Raw genomic sequence first — 17,833 nt, 5'->3', positions numbered from 1 at the left:
TACTAAATCTGCTTTGTAAGGACTTAAAGGTGTAAGATGTCAAAGAACAAATAGTACAAATTGTCAAACATTTCCGCAACAATCACATGGCCAAAGCCAAATTCAGTACAGCTGGAGGCAAGGGACTAGTACTACCTAGCGATGTTCGCTGGAACAGCGTGGCCTACTGTTTGGAAGCGTATGTCACACAATGAGAAATCATTCTCAAGATTTGCGAGGATAACTCAAAAGATATCGATTCTGCTATCTTCAAAAAAAGTCTCAAACATAGGACTGAAGCATGCAGCACAAGAGTACCTGAGCATCCTGAAGCCTATTGCTGTTGCTCTAGATATAATCCAGAAGAAAAATGCCACAATATCTAATGCCGTAGAGCAGTGGAAACTTTTGCAAGATAGATAAGTTTGAAGAATCTCAAAATTTATCTTTAGAGAAACTACAGAAGTTTCAACACCGCTATAAGCAAGCTCTTACACCTTATCACTTTATTGCTTACTGAAGCCCGGAGAAACAAAACTACGCTTTAACTCCTGAAGAGAAGAATCTGGCTTTGGAGAGACTATCAGTGAGCTTCATGGAAACTCGGGATTGTTGCCACTAATTATTAAATTCAACGCTCGCTGCAGTCCTTTCAAATAAATTATATTTTCTGATGAGCTGCTGAAATATATGAACGGACTTCAGTGGTGGCTCTCACAGAGAGATGAACCGGAAATTGCGAAACACTTGCCCACTATAAAACAGTTTCTTTGTGCAACTGCATATTCTGCGTCTGTCGAAAGGATGTTCAGCACATTCGGATTTGTTCATTCGGATATCAGGAACAGGTTGGCAATCGAAAAAGGAGGGAAATTAGTGTTCTTTTTCAAACTTTATAACGAAAATGAAGAGAAAGAGAAGTGATTTCCGTTTGAGTATTATTGAGTTTACCATTAATACCGTTTAATTTTTAAGTTCACATGTACCGTTTTCTATTGTGATTTTCATTTCTTAGATTTATTTGTTTAAATCAGTGGTTCCCAAACTTTTTTCTCGTGGACCCCCTGCTGCTACATTTTTTACATTTTTACATTTTACTATATTCCCAAAACTCCCAAAAATATCACCCCAAATTGGGGGTGTTAAGAAGAAAAAAAGTGGCACATTTTCTTGTGTCCAATTTGTTAAAATAATACTTGTGGTTATACAAAATTATAAACATTTATTATTACAAACAATCAACAATGAACTCTGAAATGTAAATCAACAATAATTTCTCATGCTCATACTTTTAATGAGACGGATGTGCTTGATGAATTGACAGCAAATTATCAATATTTGACTTCAGTTTTATGAGGAGTAATCTCAAATCTCCCCGTTCTGTGATGTTCAATCTGCTCCTTTTTTTGTTAACAGGCTGGTAAGGGCACTAAAACTTCTTTCGACAAGATAGGACGGGAAACTTTCCCACAGTCCAGGATATTTTTCGGGAATTTCTGCCTGCAGCCAAAATTTTTTATAGTCTTCTTTAAATTTCACCTTTAGTTCCTCGTTGGTGCTGAGCTCAAGTAGCTCCTCTTGTAATACCACATTCGCCTCTTCCGTTTCATCAAATGGGGTTATGATCCATGGTGGTATTTCCATCGTCAGAATATCTTCAAATCTATTTTTGAATTCATCATGCAGGGTTTTTAAATGTTGAGCGTATGTCCGAATATCCTTATCAGGACATTCTATCTGTGACAAGTGCGAAAACTGGAAAAATTCGTTCCGACTAATATTTTGCTTCATTAATTTCAATTTACCAAGGAAAGCCGAAAGTACCGCCTCAATAAATTCTTTTTCGGGTAATTTTGTATGCCCATTTATTTTTTATACAACTTATTGAGTAATCTATTGGTATATTTGTATATAATGATACAACATCCAGTGATATTATTTTTTGGTATTTTTTGTTGTTTTATAAAATCACAAAAACTCCATGAGTCTTTAATGTAATATTGTGACTTTCCCAATAGATTACTCTAAATTGCTGACAGATATTTAGATAATTGGTACGTTGGAGCATTTATGTTACTATCTATCGGTCGTAATGGAATGTTTTCCTTATGAAGTTTTGGTAGGCCATATATAAATAGTGCTCGGCCATTGTTGCAAGATAGTGTTCGTTTCAAATTATCTGTTATGAATTTCGTTATGCCATAAATTTATTATTTTATTTAGTTTTGTTTGTATATTGGTAGTAAGATCTTTCTTCTCCGGTTTATATGTTTTTATATCATTTATTAAGCTTAGCATTTTCGTTTTGTATTCACTTTTTAACATAATTACAGTTTTGTTACATTTATCTGCAGTTAGTATGCAAATGTTCGTGTTTTCATACATAAATTTTTTTGTTTCATTTATCAGTCCATTAACATGACATGCCATACTTTTATTTGTGTTTTGTTTTATTTTACCTTTGAAATTTGTTAAAAATTTGTTTTTATTTTTATGTTATTTAGTTTGTTTAGCAGTGTGCAAGATATTGCTATTGTAGTAATACGTGCTCTATCATATAATTACTACTTATGTGGTGTTTGTGGGAGTATTTCAATAAATAAAAGTAAATAAATAAAGTTTTTGTCATTAATTTTGCACCCTTTAATACCAGTTTTGCCTATCTGTATAGGCATAGGAGACGCCATTTACCTAAACGTGTCCAGTTTGGCCCACCCTGTAGAATTAGAACGACTATAAACCTTTGGAGCTCCAAAGGTCGTAAACAACGCCCAACCAAGTGCACAATTAGCAGTAACAGGTTTTTTTTAATAAATTGCTGGTATTTAGAACTTACCTTCTCCCATGGTGTATTTTTCAGGTTTGCCAGTGACCTTGCCAGATGCATCACCGTTTTGTGGAAGAACAGTTTGTCGTCTTTTGCCATGGTTCAGGTCGTAATGTCCCCGATTTATTTATTTACGCTCACTGATTCGCACTACGAACAACACAGCACTGCACTGAAAACAACGTACAATTGAGGTTAAGGTTCGTTAGCCAACAGCTGATTTTGACAGTTCACTGCCCCCCATTTGACACCCTCCAAGTGTGTGCTTCGCCAAAGTGTTAACGATTTAACTATAAATTCCTGCATAATCTACACAGTTTTTCAATGGTGGAACTGAAGAAGCCGAATGCTTTGCAGCAAGCGCTTTAAAGACTTAGGTTATGTTGTTATTTAATCTGTTTATGTCGCAGCTGATTGCCGAATTGCGAATCAAGGGGCGACGTACGTTACGAAACGCGCAGCATGCAATTGATAGGCTGACGTTTGGGCATTAATAACATTTATGTTGGCAATAACTAATAATACAAACAACAAGGAAAAATACCGTTAATCAAAGGCAAAAAGGAAAAAAGAAGAAGTGGGAGAGGACGAGGCTTGTTGGGACGCAAGGGCAGGCACGCACGGCCGCTGATTCGTCCAAAGCAGAGCAATTTAGCCATTTTGTTTTTGCTGTAGAAAAAACCGGCTCGTGTAAGTGTTCCGAACCACCTGTATCGATTACGATAACACCCAAATCGGCTTGCTGGCCTTTGGACTAGTCCTGTGCTGAACTAGCTCGAATCGGTGTCTTTTCTATTGTAGACGTAGACAAAGGAGAAAGTCAGCAGCCGCACGATGTCCTCCAAAAGAAAGAAGATGCCAATGAAGAAACAAGCCGCCAAGAAAGCGAAACGCAAGGAGGAGACCGACGATTCTGATCTTACCGATGGGGGTGAGGGAGATGCCCCCCAACCTGACGAAGTCTTGATTGCAGGTAAGTTTGCAAACTGTCTGATTGCCCGGGGTTCCTAACTGCGGGCAGTGCATCTGGAGTTGAGTGAACTCTATGTAGATCGAGCGTTTGTTTATATCAGACATCCAGCAGTTAAATTGCTCCACATCGCCTTAAACAATGTCTAAATATCGGCAATTTGTCAGGAGCTCGTTCGAGTTGAGGTAACTTTGAGCCCTTAGGTCCTTCCATCAGGGACAGCCCTACTCCGTTCCTGAGAAAAAGCAACAATAATAATCTTTATTATTAGGTCAGAGCTAGCGAAAATACATCCATCCTAACACCCAGCATTGCTTAATCCTTCCGGGGCCGGGGCTACTTGTTTTGAGACATGTACAGTCAGTAAAAAAGGCTCCATCACCAAGTCTTTTTCGTAGTTTGCTATTTTATAGGTACAAAAACTTAACCATTCAAGAAAACAAACAATTTTTCTAAATACACTTAAAAGCACTTGGGCTGTTTTGCCTTCGAATTAATACAAATTATCAAAAAAAGTGAATGTTTAGTTCAAAAATTTCTTTAATTATGATGATTTAAGTTTTCCTGACTTTATTTCCAATGTTAATCTAAACAGTATTCCTGGGTTTCATCGTTTATTTAGGTATCAAAATTCATTTAATCACTTTAAAATTACAATACACTAAAACGTTCCAAAATTGGGAAAAGAACAGAATTTCACAATTTCCCAAACTTCATGGTCCTGATTCCTTGCCTTTAGTCATAACAATTTTACAATGGTTTGTAACAGTTTATATTGAAATAATACAATCATTTTTATAAAAAAAAGCCCCGATTTTAAAGTGTACTCATATTTCATTCAGGGTGTCCGGTAAGCTCATGGTCAAAAGGGTACTGCGATATTCTTTGGACCAAAAGAAGACGATCTGACCTAGCTTTTATTAACAAAAAATGTCTGGCCCCTCTGCTATTGATGATCAAAGTTCTTCAAAAAATTTATCTTTTTTGAAATATCGGGAGAATGGTACGATATATTTTAGTGAAACTGGCTGTGAATTTGTTCTTATGTAAGACTCATATTTTGTTGAAACAATCGAGTTCAGCCGTTTGGGACAAGTGGTGAATTCTTGAGTGTCGTGGTACAAAAACTACCAGAACTTTTTAGTTGGAGGATTAAATCAACTACTTTTTTTAAGTTAATGCACTAATCATTTGTTCACAATTATGTGCTCTTTGTAAAATCTTGTAGCATTCATAGTTTTTGCATAAAAGAAATATGTCTGTTTTCTAGTCACTTAGGTCGCAAAAGAATATCGCAAGACCCTTTTGATCATGAGCTTACGGGGCAACCTGTATATGGACAAAATATTTTAACAACTGCTTGTTTTAGACAAACTGAGGATGGTGGAAAACTCCGAAACGTTTGTGAGAGAAATGAATCAATTTTGATGTCTAAATAAATGACCAGGACCCAGGAATATTGCTTACATTGTAATTATTATCTTGTTCTTCGACATTTGCAATTTGCGAACTCCCAGCTGAATTGCTGGTCGTTTGCTTCTTCATTTTTGCCTGCTTTGACTCATGGGGCAGCTCTTTATAAAATTAGCTTGACGAAATTCAGCAACTTTTGTAAATTCTATTATTTCTCAACTGAAAAAATGCAATATCCTCATCTAAACTTTTTCTAAAAGAAAACTGATATGTTTGGTTTTTATTGTATGCAAACCATCTTATGTCTCTATTTTATACTTTGACTTTGTGGGGTCCTTAATATGCTTGTTTAAATAGTTTGAAATGGGTGCAAAATCTGCTTTTTTTCAAAGTTTTTTCATGCTTTTTMTATTAACTTAACTATAAAAATCTGAAGGTATTTCTTCTTTAGTTTTTCAATCAGGGCGAAGCTTCCCAAACTCGAAAAACTTATGATCAATATGATTAATGTGTGTAGAAAAAAATTATGTAAATTTACAAAAACTCMTTTTCGYGCACGTATTTKWAATACYTCAACATAGAATCAAATGTTGGAATTTTCAGAGGACATTGAGAAAAGTATTCTGCGTYAAGTCAAATAACACTTTATGGAAAGGCGTGCATAATTTTGAAAAATTATGTCAATTTACGTAATCTCRTTTTCCKRTACGGATTTGAAATTCTTCTGCATAGAATCAAATGTTAAAATTTTCAAAGGACATTGAGAAMACGACTCWACTTCAAGTCAAATAACACTTTTTTCRCAAAAGCGTGCACAATTTTGAAAAATTWTGTAAATTTACGGAAASTCGCTTTGGGGTACGGATTTGAAATACGTCTACATGGAACCAAATGTTAGAAATTTCAACAGACATTGAGAAAAGGATTCTGCTTCAAGTCAAATAACGCTTTTTACGTAAAAGCGTGCACAGTTTTTAAAGAGTATGTAAATTTACGAAAACTCGTTTTCGGGCACGGATTTGAAATACTTCTGCATATAATCAAATGTTGAAATTTTCAAAGGACATTGAGCAAAGGATTCTGCTTCAAGTCGAATAATACTTTTTTTTTMATTTTCWYTTGTGTTGAATTTACTATTCAAACCCAAAACTGATTTGAGTCTCGGTTTCCACATTTCATATGCAAGCATTTGAARCTAAAGGTTTTTAAGCTCCGTTRGCTTATTTTTTATAGCTGGCCATAATTTCCCTTATTTTTCAATTTCAAACAAATCTCACAATGTGTATAAAGGTATTAGATGTCCATATTTTCCTTTGTGAATAGTCGAAACTTGTAGACTACTCAAATCTTAATGGTGCTAGGCTATATTTTATTCTATATTTATATATTTATATAAGAGTTAAACCACAACCCCTATCATACACACTATAATACAAGTTTGCATCCCCTGGGATTGGATACTCATATCTTATCCCTTTTCAGGCCATGGGGACGTTTTAGATGAGCTGAGTCCCCTTCCTCAAGAACTGCTAAATACGCTACTGCAGCCTGTAGGTCAATTAGTATTTTTCGGAGCCGTAAACTGGGATGCGGCAGGCAAACGAGAGTTCAAAGGCGTCAAGATGGTTCCCAATTTATGGTCTCCACATCGATTCGGCGATTGGAAGGTGAGATCTACAGATAATGTGCTGGAATCTATGATAAATTCGGAATGATTCCATGTTAGTATATGTTTGTAGTTTGTTTGAACATCGGTTTTGTTCTCATTGCAGTCGAAAATATTCTTAATGCATAGTTTGGAACTATTGAACTCGCGAAATTTCACAAGTTCTTGAGGACTTTCGGCCCAGATTGCTTTCAGCAAAAATATGAACTCGCCGACGATGAAAACTGGGCACCCAAAACTCGTTTGTGTGGAACAATTGGAATGAGTGTGCGTTTGCTTAACTTTGGAAAAACATTTTTTTTTCCACTCGTTATCAGCCGGCATTTTCCAGAGAACATGGTGGTGCCCAATGTCTTTACTCGTCAAGTTATTTTTTAATCTTCTAAAAATATACAGGTTTGTGTAAAAGACTCAAATTTTCATTATAAAGAAGCTGAAATGCATATAAACGCAAGCGAAAGTTTAGGAATTAGTACCATGTTTTTTCAAGGTTTACAGGGATTTCTCGACAAATGATAAAATAAACTAACGTTCGAAACATTGAAATGTTCTCAATTGATTTGAGTGCTTAATTTGTGAGTCCATCGTGCGTTTATCTTTTAGATTCACCGGTAATATCATTGTAATATAATTTGAATTCACAAATTCTTGTTTCACTTTGTTGAATGTGGTAACGCGTTCTCTAGGCGAGGCGAAAGTTCCAAATTTGCTCCATCCGCAGGGCATTTAGTGCAACGTTTCAAGTTTACTTCATTTTCAGCCAGTGCATTTGCCTCTAACCTCAGTTTACAAATTAATTCCGCTGCAACCAATCAAACTGCACTTGYGGGTCTTACTTTATTGGATGCCCAAGGGCGCTCGCTATAACCGAAAAAAGTTTCAAACTTTTGCCATCCTCAGGRAATTTTTGGCAAAGCTTCWACTTTGTCTCAYTTTCAGCCAGTGGTTTGCCTAACCCCACTTCACAAATTAGTTTCTCTATAACCAAACAAAATTTACCATCGCGTTTTAATGCTGCGCATGTGCTAATGTATCCTCTGTACGTACGCAACGTTTCAAACCTGCACTATATTCAGTACTCCAAGTGTGCCTCATTTTCAGTGAGTGTTTTTGTGTCCAATCCCGATTCACAAATTAATTTTGCTGGATCTAATCAAAATTCACTTTTTTGGTTTGATTCAGTCCAACTTAACCTGCTGCAGACTGACAAAGTTTCGAATTTCCTACATCTTCAAAGAATTTTTTGGAAATTTTATACTGGTGAACTTTATTGACTGAGTGATTTTATGTAAGTCTCTGCTGGCAAATTGACTAGCAAAATTATTTGGCTCCCAAAACTTGCTCAACCACCCATTTGCATCGTAGATTAATGAAGCCACCATGCATCAAGTCGTGGTTTTAATGGAAAAAGTTTCGTATTCGTAGAGCAGGCGGACGGTTAAGTCGATGTTACTCAAAAACGCAAAAAGCTGCCAAGTTGCGCTTTAAACGGTTTGATGGGGACGAACTGGGTGATTTCTGCCTGAAAGTTTCGGTGCATCACCTTCAGGTATTTTGGGACAACATTTCCAGTTTGAGCGGGTTTTCGGCCGCAAATTTTGGGTAATCAAATGTTCGTAAATTAGATTCTCGAAATTTGTTTCAGCTTTCAATTTCCCAGATGCGGCGTTTTTGGGAGCACGACTCCTTCTTTCTTTAAACTGTGAAGGTTTCGAATCCCTGTCATCATCGAATTTTTCAAAAACAGTTAAGTTTTTATCCATCGCTTCAAAGTGGTTTCAAAGCAAAGCAAATTTTGAAAATTAATTCGCAGAAAACTGAAAATGCACAAATATTATTTATGACTCTGGTGTGAAGAGCACCTTTCTGTGTGCAGACGGGAAACGTTTAGAATCTGTGCCATCATCCGGCAATAATGCAGGAATTTTTTAATCCGGGCCAGTTTTAAACACCAATTTTCCCTAAGACCACGTTTATGACACGACAATTACGCCAAAATCGTAAATCTAAAAAAGTATTGAAAACACTGCTTTGAACAGCGAATTTGGTTGTTTTTATCAGCGAAGTTTCGAATTTGCGTCATCCTCAGAAATTTTTCAATCAAAGAGGAATTTTGGACAAGAAATTATTCAAGTGTTGAACAAAAATTTATTTTAAGTCTCACTGTACTGGGCATAGCCGTTTTTATGAGACAACAGTTTCGAATTTGCGTCATCTTCGAGGAATTCAGAAAATTATCCCATTGTCTAGTATATTGCTCACTTTGAGCCCATTGAAACAAAGCGATTTCTTGGGTAAGTCGATTCATGTATTTTTTGCAAATATCCTAGTTTTTTGTGAGAATTGCTTTTTTTTTTCTTTTCTGTCTGCACTCCTCTCTCTAACATCTCGAGCCATAGAATTATAGTGATAAACGAGCGATTCTTGGCTCTCTGTCTCTTTGATACCCAAAGGTTCGTACAAAGTATGCCATAATAGTAGTAGAGGAATGAGGTTGGCGAGCCTGTCAGACTGTCAAAACTGTCTCTTTTGCTGCTGGGGATGGTGAGCGCGGAGAGACTCCCTGAGAGGCTGCCAGAGATAGTCCTTCTCTCAATGTCACATAGTTAGAATAGATACACAGGAAACGTCACCATAAGTTCCGATCGATCTTCCTGGAAACGGTTGAGACAGGCACTCTCGAACGTCTCTGGGAATGTTCTTAAGGGCTCGGTCGTCTTCTAATTGATTTTCCCATTCGCGAGTTGAAAAGTCCAGCCTGGTGGCTAAAATTACAACTACAAGTTAGTAGTAATTTGACAGTTGTTTTATTGACATTGGTGTCACATTGATGTTTACATCTGATTGTAATTTGTTTTGTTCTTATGAACTTTTGCAAGCTCTTAAAGAAATAGAAACAAATCGAAAAGTGTGTAAGTATTGTTTTATGTTATAAATATCATCAACTCCAATAAATAAAGTCTGACAAGTCTCAAGTGTCACTCGAAAACGAGTAATTTGACGTTTCGCAGCGCCACCATCGGTAGTTGAATGTGAAGTGAACTCGCGAATATGACAAGATAACGTTCTGCGGTTAAAGTGTGGTGTTTAAGAAAAGGTCTCAATATTCAAATTTTCTTCGGTTATGAAATTGTTTCCGGGCATAATGAAACGCTTTCGAGCAATTCTGATACTGATGTGCATCAAATACTTATTTTTTGACTTATAAAAATGGGTAAAATTTATAAAGAACTGGTTTTTTGCCGCAATAACCGGAACAATCAACACTGTGTTGTACATCGTTGAATTCGCTATTAAAATGTACTTGTTTTTCGGTCCATGTGAACAGTTGGTGATGCTTTCAAAGAAACGAAATGTAGTAAATTTTTAGACCATCTTATAGTGCCGGAAAAGAGACCATAAGAAAGAATTTTTTGTTTTCTGATATGATTTCAAATAACCTCAAAAATGAAAGGGTGAAAATCCGAAAAATCGGTTTTTGTAAATATCTCAAAAAGACTTATTTTTTGTTCAACTTTTTTCTAATTTAACCTGCTTCGTATCTCAGTTTCGGAGATCCCCATTATCTTCGACACCCTGCATTGAGTTGAAAAAATGTGTTTTCCGAAAGCAAAAAAGCCACACATTAAACTAGACGTAAAGCCCTAGTGATGCCCTACTAGGAACTTTTTCCTTAGTTCTAGGCATTCTTCTCATGCAAAAAGAAGGGATTTGTTACAATTATCTAGGGATTTACAAAAATTTTCGTTTCTGCAAAAAAAAATGTTCCTGGGAAGAAAATATTACTAAATCGGATTACAGAAGGTAGGGCTCGGAATCAAACTCGAATAATTCGAATATTCAAAAAGCGAATAATTATGTGTAGTCATAACTCGAATATTCGAATACTCGAATACACCAACATTATTAAACTCACAAGGTGCAAATATCTTTATATGCACTTTGTATACTTTTATAAAATAAATAATTCATATTCTACAAGCATTTAAACAAATACTAATATTCGAATATTCGAATACTCGATTATCCGAATATTCGTTAGATATTCGAGTATTCGAATAATTTTACTATTCGAATAAACCACTAAACGAATATTCGAATTTCAGATTTTTCAAAATTTCGAGCCCTAACAGAAGGCTAACTAGTAGGGAGCAGTGATGCTATACTAGGGAATTTTTCCTACTTCTAGAGGTTTTTCTCAATCAAAAAAGAAGGGTTGTGTTGCTATCTAGGGATTTTAAAAAATTTTGTTTTATCTGCAAAAAAAATTTTCTGAGAAGAAAATATTAATATATCGGACTACAGAAGGCTAACAAGTAGAAGGAACCACAATTTGTTTTAAGAATTCTCAATTAATTAAGAATCTCCGTTAATATGATATTCTTATCTTTCCTGGGTCTCAGTCAAAGTGTGAAGTGAATATCATAACAAGTACACGCAGGCAGGAAAATAAATCAGAATCTCCTTTAAGGATCTTTTAATTTCCCAGAATTATCTTTACTGGGATATAAAAATCAATACACTTGCAGTGAGCGTGATTTGCAACTGCCCCATCTACATATAAACTTTGTCAAATACCTAATTAAATCAAGGCTTGAATTTAAAAGAATAAATAAGAAGAATACAAATTGAAGCAAAATTATGAGTTTACCGTTTCCAATAACCCTTTTTGTTTCACTTATACTATTAATTATGTCAAGTCGTCCGTCGTCGTACGAACTGATAGATCTCCAACCAATAGAAACACAGTATCATCGTCTAGACGGATGCTTGGAACACGGGCTTTACTTATTAAAATATGTCGAAACAAACAGTTGCAAGTTTGCAAGCATTGAAATTTCGAATTTTAGCCGCCCGGTTTCCTGTCGGTGTGTAGTTTTATTCATATTTTTCAAGCGCTGTCTTATAAAGTTTTGCATAGACTTTGACTGTCCGGCTTTAGTTGGAAATACCTTAGATTGCTGAAAAATAGGAGATAACTTTAAAATTCAATCTAGGTTCGTCTGGCCGTCAGCGGATGTACTGCAGCTCATAACGTGCTGGTAGACGGTGATGGCAAAACCTATACTTTCGGTCGAAATCCTCAGGGCCAGCTGGGTCTCGACAACACCACGTCCACTGCAAAGCCTCTGCTCGTTCCCGCGTTGGAGAAAATGAACGTGATTAGTGCGGCATGTGGGAGGCATCACACTTTGTTTCTGACTGACACTGGTAAGCAGTTAATTTGTGTTCGAAAGCCGGTTGATAAATCGCGTGGTTTTCTTGATAGGCACCGTATATGCTTGTGGTGACAACAAGTCGGGACAATGTGGGGTGGGAAATCTGCAGCCTCAAATCCTAACTCCAACGAGAATTAACTATCGGGGACCACCGATTGTTAAGATTGGCTGTGGTGCGGAATTTTCCGTGATTCTCGATATCAAGGGGGGTCTGCATACGTTCGGCCTGCCCGAGTACGGTCAGTTGGGCCACAACACGGACGGCAAGTACTTTAAAACGGCGACAAAGTTGTGCTACAACTTTCAGACCAGTCCTAAGCGGGTGGTACTGTACATCGAGAAGAGCAAAGACGGGCATGTTTCGCCTGTTGATGTGACGGAAATCGTCGATTTCAGCTGCGGTCCCAATCACACTGTTTGCATTGACAGTCGCAAACGGGCTTTCTCTTGGGGCTTCGGCGGCTTTGGGCGGCTGGGACATGCCGAACAAAAAGATGAAATGGTGAGACAAAATTAAATAGTCTTCTTTGTTAGGTGGTTGTTTTCTTTGTTTGGTTTGTTTCAGGTGCCGCGGCTAATCAAGTGCTTTGACACCCAGTCTCGTGGGGTACGCTCTGTGCACTGTGGTTCAACCTATACATTAGCAATAACGGAATTCAATGGATTGTTTTTGTTTGGTCAGACTAAACGAACTGGAGAGGTGAGAAATTATTTTCCAGAAAAATAGTTAAAAAAACAATAATTCCTATTAAAAACTGAGATATTTGCAAAAAAACTAAATCAGAATTACGACAACGACGCTTTTCAGGGTAATCTGCCTAATTAACATTTCGTAAATTCGCCAGTTCAAAAGTTCGGGCGCTCCCTGGTGGCTAAAATTATAACTACAAGTTAAGCAGTAATTTGACACTTGTTATGTTGACATTGGTGTTTGCATCTGATGGTGATTTGTTGTGTTTTGTTCTAATCAACTTTAGCAAGCTTTTAAAGAAATAGAAACAGGTCGAAAAGTGTATAAGTATTGTTTTATGTTATAAATGTCAGGAACTCCAATAAATAAACAAGTCTGACAAGTCTTGACTGTCACTCGACAACGAATAATTTGACGTTTTGCTGCGCCTCCATCGGTACTTGAACTCGCGAATACCTGTTGTTTATCAATTATTCAGAACCCAGGTAACCATAACTAAACATTGAAGTTTGAAAGTGACAATTATATTTCATTGTGGTTAGGATAACCCTATAAACCATTTCTCCTTTTCTGTCAATTGGTCTGTTCGGAAATTAATATTTTATACTAGTGATGACGTGATTTGCGAGTATTATTTTGCTAATGCCGTTTTGTGAATAACTAATGTTTTGATACAATACCAGATTTCCAAAAATAAACGATGGGAAACAAAACTATTTTTACTAAATGAGAAATAAATTTTAAATAATGCGCGATTTAATAAATTAAAAATTATTGAGGATTATTTGTTAGAGAACACGGTTCAAAACGGTTTTGGTTTATTCTGAAGTTTTCTGATCAAAAGATCAAGATGCTTTGATCTTTTGTCAAATGTTCAAATGATGCGGAAATTTTCCGCACTGTAAGGTGATCATGTCGTTTGAGTGCCTCTGATTCCTGGACGGTCCATAAATTAATCCAAAAAACACTCACAAAGATTGATAAACATCACCATTTTCAGGCAAAATTTCGAGCGCTGTTGCAAAACTGAGCAAAACGTTTAAAGGTAATGAAAATAGTTTTGTTGGATACCTAGCAAGTATATCGATTCCATTTTGGTATTTGAGTCGGTTTAGATTATGTGGGTCTTTTTGGGGCATTAACTTCGACTTATTGTATATACTTTTAAATTTTATTTAAAAAATCACTTGAACCATGCTAACACAAACAAGCTAACTCAAAATTAACCGAAAGGAAAAACGCAAAAATACGTGGCAACACCGCATTCCCGAAAGAAACAGATAATCCGCCATCTGACTATCGACGCGCTGGATCACCTCAATCACTTGACGACGTTAGAAAAGATGCTCAAACCTTTGCGAAAAACACAATTATTATGCATCTAAGCGACAATTTTGCATGTGGAGTTGTTGATATCTAAAACACGATTTGAAGGGACTCAAACGACAGGGTCACTCATGTTTGTGCCCGTTTAATGACCTTATTGTACACTCTTCGTAGAATTACTCGACTCACATTTTAAGCAGCTTCTTTTGTACCGGTGTTCGGTAGACAAGAGACTCAATGTGTCCCCAAAGGAAAAAATCCTTAGGAGTCAGGTCAGGGGATCTTGGTGGCCAGTTTACTGGCCCATTTCGGCCTATCAGTTCCGTTCAGCAAGCTCTTACCGGAGCAGTGAAATGGGACGGCGGCTAGTGGCCGAATGTCAAGAAGGTTTTGAAACCCCGAAGGAACAAACCATAAAAAAATTCACCATTGAGCCGAGATGGCGAAATTACGGGTCCCAATAGGTGAATACCAGGAATTTGGAATTAACCTACCCAAGCATTTACACTGAAATGGTCTTGATGATGTTGCAAAATTGAAATATGTGGGTTCTCGGTGGCATAAACATGAGAATTGCGGCAATATACGGATTATTGTCAAGACTTTGCTAGCTGAAAATCCGCGATATAGTAGATGCCACTAACATTTCCAAGACAACGGTACATAAGCATTTAATCAAGATGTTGACTGAGACCGGCCTTAAGAACCGCGTCTTCGAGTTTGATTTGCTTTTTCAGCAGCACGAAGGAAATCCGTTCTTAAAGAGTCTCGTCACTGGAGACGAGACATGGATTTTGTCTCAAAACGTACATCGAAAACGAACTTGGTCTAAAAAAAAGACCTGCAACTGTTGCGAAGCCTGGGCTTCATCCGAGAAGGTTCTTCTGTGCATTTGGTGGGACGGGAAGGGTGTAGTGAGCTACGAGCTCCTTCCGCAAGGTGATACGATCAGTGCTAACAAATGTTGCCAACTAAAAGCAGCCATAGCAGAAAAACGGCGAGATTTGGTGAACGACAAGGTGTATTCCATCACGACTACGCAAGACCGAATGTTGCGTTGGCCGTAAGGCAAAAATGATTACAGTTTGATTGSGACGTTCCACCACACCCTCTGTATTYCCCAGACCGTGCTCCATATTGGAAGAAGGCTATGGAGCAGAACGGTTCATATCTAACATAATAAGTCAAGCTTACACAACAAATATCGTGTATTCGTTTCGCATCAAAAAGGGGAAGAAACTTATGGGACGCCCTAAGTATAATTATTTGATTGTTCGTCCTTTCGATGATTCATTGCTCTGCTCTTGTTTGGCAGTTCGTTTCAATTTCATTTATATTTGTGATTAATGAACAACGCCAAAACTAACTAGAATTATTAATCGATAATAATTAAAATTAATAATTTTTCCAGAGATACTGACTAAACAAGAAAACCGCGAAGAAATTCTTTAAAAATTAAACTGTTGGTCAACTTACAAGCGACGATAGAAACCAACGAACTTTCATCTTATTAAAAAAGTCCTTTAAAAGTTCTGATTTCAACAAATACTCAAAATTTACACTGGGGCTTAATTTTTATCAAGTTATGATCGTCTTCGCTCGTTTTGTATGATATTGTTTTCAATCTCATCTGGCTTATTGTTTCATCTGCTAGCCCCAGATCTCATCATGCCTTCATTGGTCAAAATGTGCCGTTCAATCTTTGTTCAGTGCTGCAGCTCAATCCGATGCTCAAAAATGGGCAAAGAACATGCATAAATAACATCTTGGCCTAATTTAGTGTACCAAATTCCGATTTCGCCTTTGTTTCAAGTTTGAARATGTCTTGTGAATCGGGACTATAACTAAGCTGACTGTTTGCCTGACAGAATACTTTTCCCTATGAATTTCCAATTTTTGCCAACGGAATGCACCGGCGCAGTTGCGTTGCAGTCATCAAAAATGTGGCGGCTTTTCTAGGTGTTAAAATGCCAGTCCCGGGCCTCGTAAAGCAGTAATCCGCCGCTGAGTTAAATACTACGCGTAATTCAAAGTGCGGCGCAATGAGAGGCGATGAGTTATAACTCATTAGCGCATAGCAACAACTCACAACTCCAACTCAACACAGTGTCAAATGAGTTTCACATTTATTCGTGTTCATGTTAGTTAAAATTGACTTAAGTTCTATTGCAATTTTTCGAAACTTTCCCATTCGATGTTGAATTTTTCAAGAAAACTGTCTATATGTGTTTCAGGCAAATATGTACCCAAAGCCTGTTCAGGATTTGGCCGGATGGAACATCACGCATATTGGAACAAGTCACACGTCCATTGTGATCTCTGCGGATGAGACGTGCATCGCGTGGGGCGCTGCGCCCACTTTTGGAGAGTTGGGTTTTGGCGACATGCAGAAAAGCAGCACGGTACCGAAAGAGGTAATTAATCGGTCGGTTTGATGACTTGCAGCTCGATAATGACGCAAATTTTGTTCAGGTCACCAAAATGCAAGGCATTAAGGTAGTGGGGCTCAGTATGGGATACTGGCAGACTTTGATTATCGCATCAGAAGAGACGCCTGAACATAAAGCAAAAGTTGACGCCTTAAAGCTGTACGAGCCTTAGATGCGGATGGGCACTTACTTTAATTACTTATTTCTCCGACAGAAAAAACTGTCCATTATTGTCTGGAACTGTTGGAACTTATTTTACACCGCTGTGGAACAGCTTTTGATGGTAAATGTTCAATTTTATTTCACCGATGTTTGTACGGAAAAATGAGTGGTGTCTAATTTATATTCATGAAAGTTGTTTTTGAGGTATTGAATAATCAATACTTATTATTGAAAAGTGTAGGGTTGAGTTGTACGACTAAGCCGACAAAACCTATATCACACTTCATCGGCCCGACAGTATTTCTGTTTTTCCCTTTATGGAATTCTTTTACGTATTTATATCAGGTGATTGTTTAAGTGTCAGTCCATTTTTATATACTTAGTTTTTCAGGAGTTTTCCAAATAAATACCCCATTTGTATACGAATGTGTCTGATGATGAGTGCAACTTTTGATCCACAAACCCGCAACAATCACCAATGTGCAAATGCGCGGTTTATTAAGGTGAAGTTTATGACGTGTGAGAAACTATGCCAATTAAAGCCCGGAATTGCTATAAACGAAAACATATACAGCGTGAGCAAATAAAATGGATTATGCTGAAGGTGCACGCCCGCGACTGAACTGGGCGATGCGAGCGAGTGTGCATTTAGAACGCGATTTTTTAGTGCTCTCAGTTGTGGATTAAAGCTTGGCTTGGGAAGTTAAAGGTCGTATTTTCTAAGGATTTTCGGGTTATTGGAGACACCGGTAATTAGAAGAGTGAAATAACTAAAAAAAGGTCATATGAGATTAATCTAGCTCTTCGTAACTGAAAACATCATGAAAACTCCCAGAAATTTCCTATTCTATTGAGTTTTTCCTCACTTAAAGCAGCCGATTTTCTATTTCTTGTGATGTTCTGGGCCGCGCTCAGGAATTTTTTGTTTTCCCTTGGTGGATTTTCGAAAAATCCGTGTTCAACGACCAAGTGCTCCGATTTAGTGTCTGAAAGAATCCTGGAAATTCGCAGAAATTTCCTATTGAAGGAAAGGTTTTGTTCTTTTGAAGTAGCAGATTTTCTCTCTTCGGTGATTTTCTAAGCAGGCTTGAAAATTTGTTTGTTTTTAACTCCTGGAACTGTTACATCCTGGAAACTCCCAGAACTGTCCT

At 37.2% G+C, this 17,833-nt stretch overlaps 2 protein-coding genes across 2 annotated transcripts in view; one reads left to right on the top strand and one right to left on the bottom strand.

Annotated features, from left to right (window-relative positions):
• The window catches only part of LOC109533230 (phosphatidylinositol 4-kinase alpha), a 70,346-nt gene extending 67,337 nt beyond the window's left edge, over positions 1-3,009 (bottom strand). The window contains exon 1 of the mRNA XM_048662587.1: positions 2,816-3,009. Within this exon, the coding sequence (XP_048518544.1) occupies positions 2,816-2,905 (90 nt within the window). The 5' untranslated portion in view covers positions 2,906-3,009. The remainder of the gene's footprint in view (positions 1-2,815) is intronic.
• Positions 3,010-3,077: 68 nt separating this feature from the next.
• On the top strand, positions 3,078-17,104 carry LOC109533231 (protein RCC2 homolog). Its single transcript, XM_019898496.2, has 8 exons — positions 3,078-3,496; positions 3,608-3,779; positions 6,672-6,856; positions 11,853-12,066; positions 12,125-12,576; positions 12,640-12,774; positions 16,326-16,505; positions 16,564-17,104. The coding sequence occupies exons 2-8, from the start codon at positions 3,641-3,643 to the stop codon at positions 16,690-16,692; spliced, it is 1,434 nt and encodes a 477-aa protein (XP_019754055.1). The 5' UTR covers positions 3,078-3,496; positions 3,608-3,640; the 3' UTR covers positions 16,693-17,104.
• The last annotated feature ends 729 nt before the right edge of the window (positions 17,105-17,833 follow it).

The sequence above is a fragment of the Dendroctonus ponderosae genome, unplaced genomic scaffold (genome assembly GCF_020466585.1).
Source record: "Dendroctonus ponderosae isolate FM_Combo_2020 unplaced genomic scaffold, Dpon_F_20191213v2 Dpon_F_20191213_11, whole genome shotgun sequence".
Lineage (NCBI taxonomy): Eukaryota > Metazoa > Arthropoda > Insecta > Coleoptera > Curculionidae > Dendroctonus > Dendroctonus ponderosae.
Note: the sequence above shows the minus strand (reverse complement) of the source record. Positions and strands in the feature narration are given on the sequence as shown.

Bases quoted from the DNA above. Each gene is read 5' to 3' on its own strand.
- LOC109533231 (XM_019898496.2), top strand. From the start codon at position 3,641: ATGTCCTCCAAAAGAAAGAAGATGCCAATGAAGAAACAAGCCGCCAAG. The intron at 12,067-12,124 runs GTAAGCAGTTAA...TTTTCTTGATAG, and splicing joins TTTGTTTCTGACTGACACTG to GCACCGTATATGCTTGTGGT. The intron at 16,506-16,563 runs GTAATTAATCGG...AATTTTGTTCAG, and splicing joins GCAGCACGGTACCGAAAGAG to GTCACCAAAATGCAAGGCAT.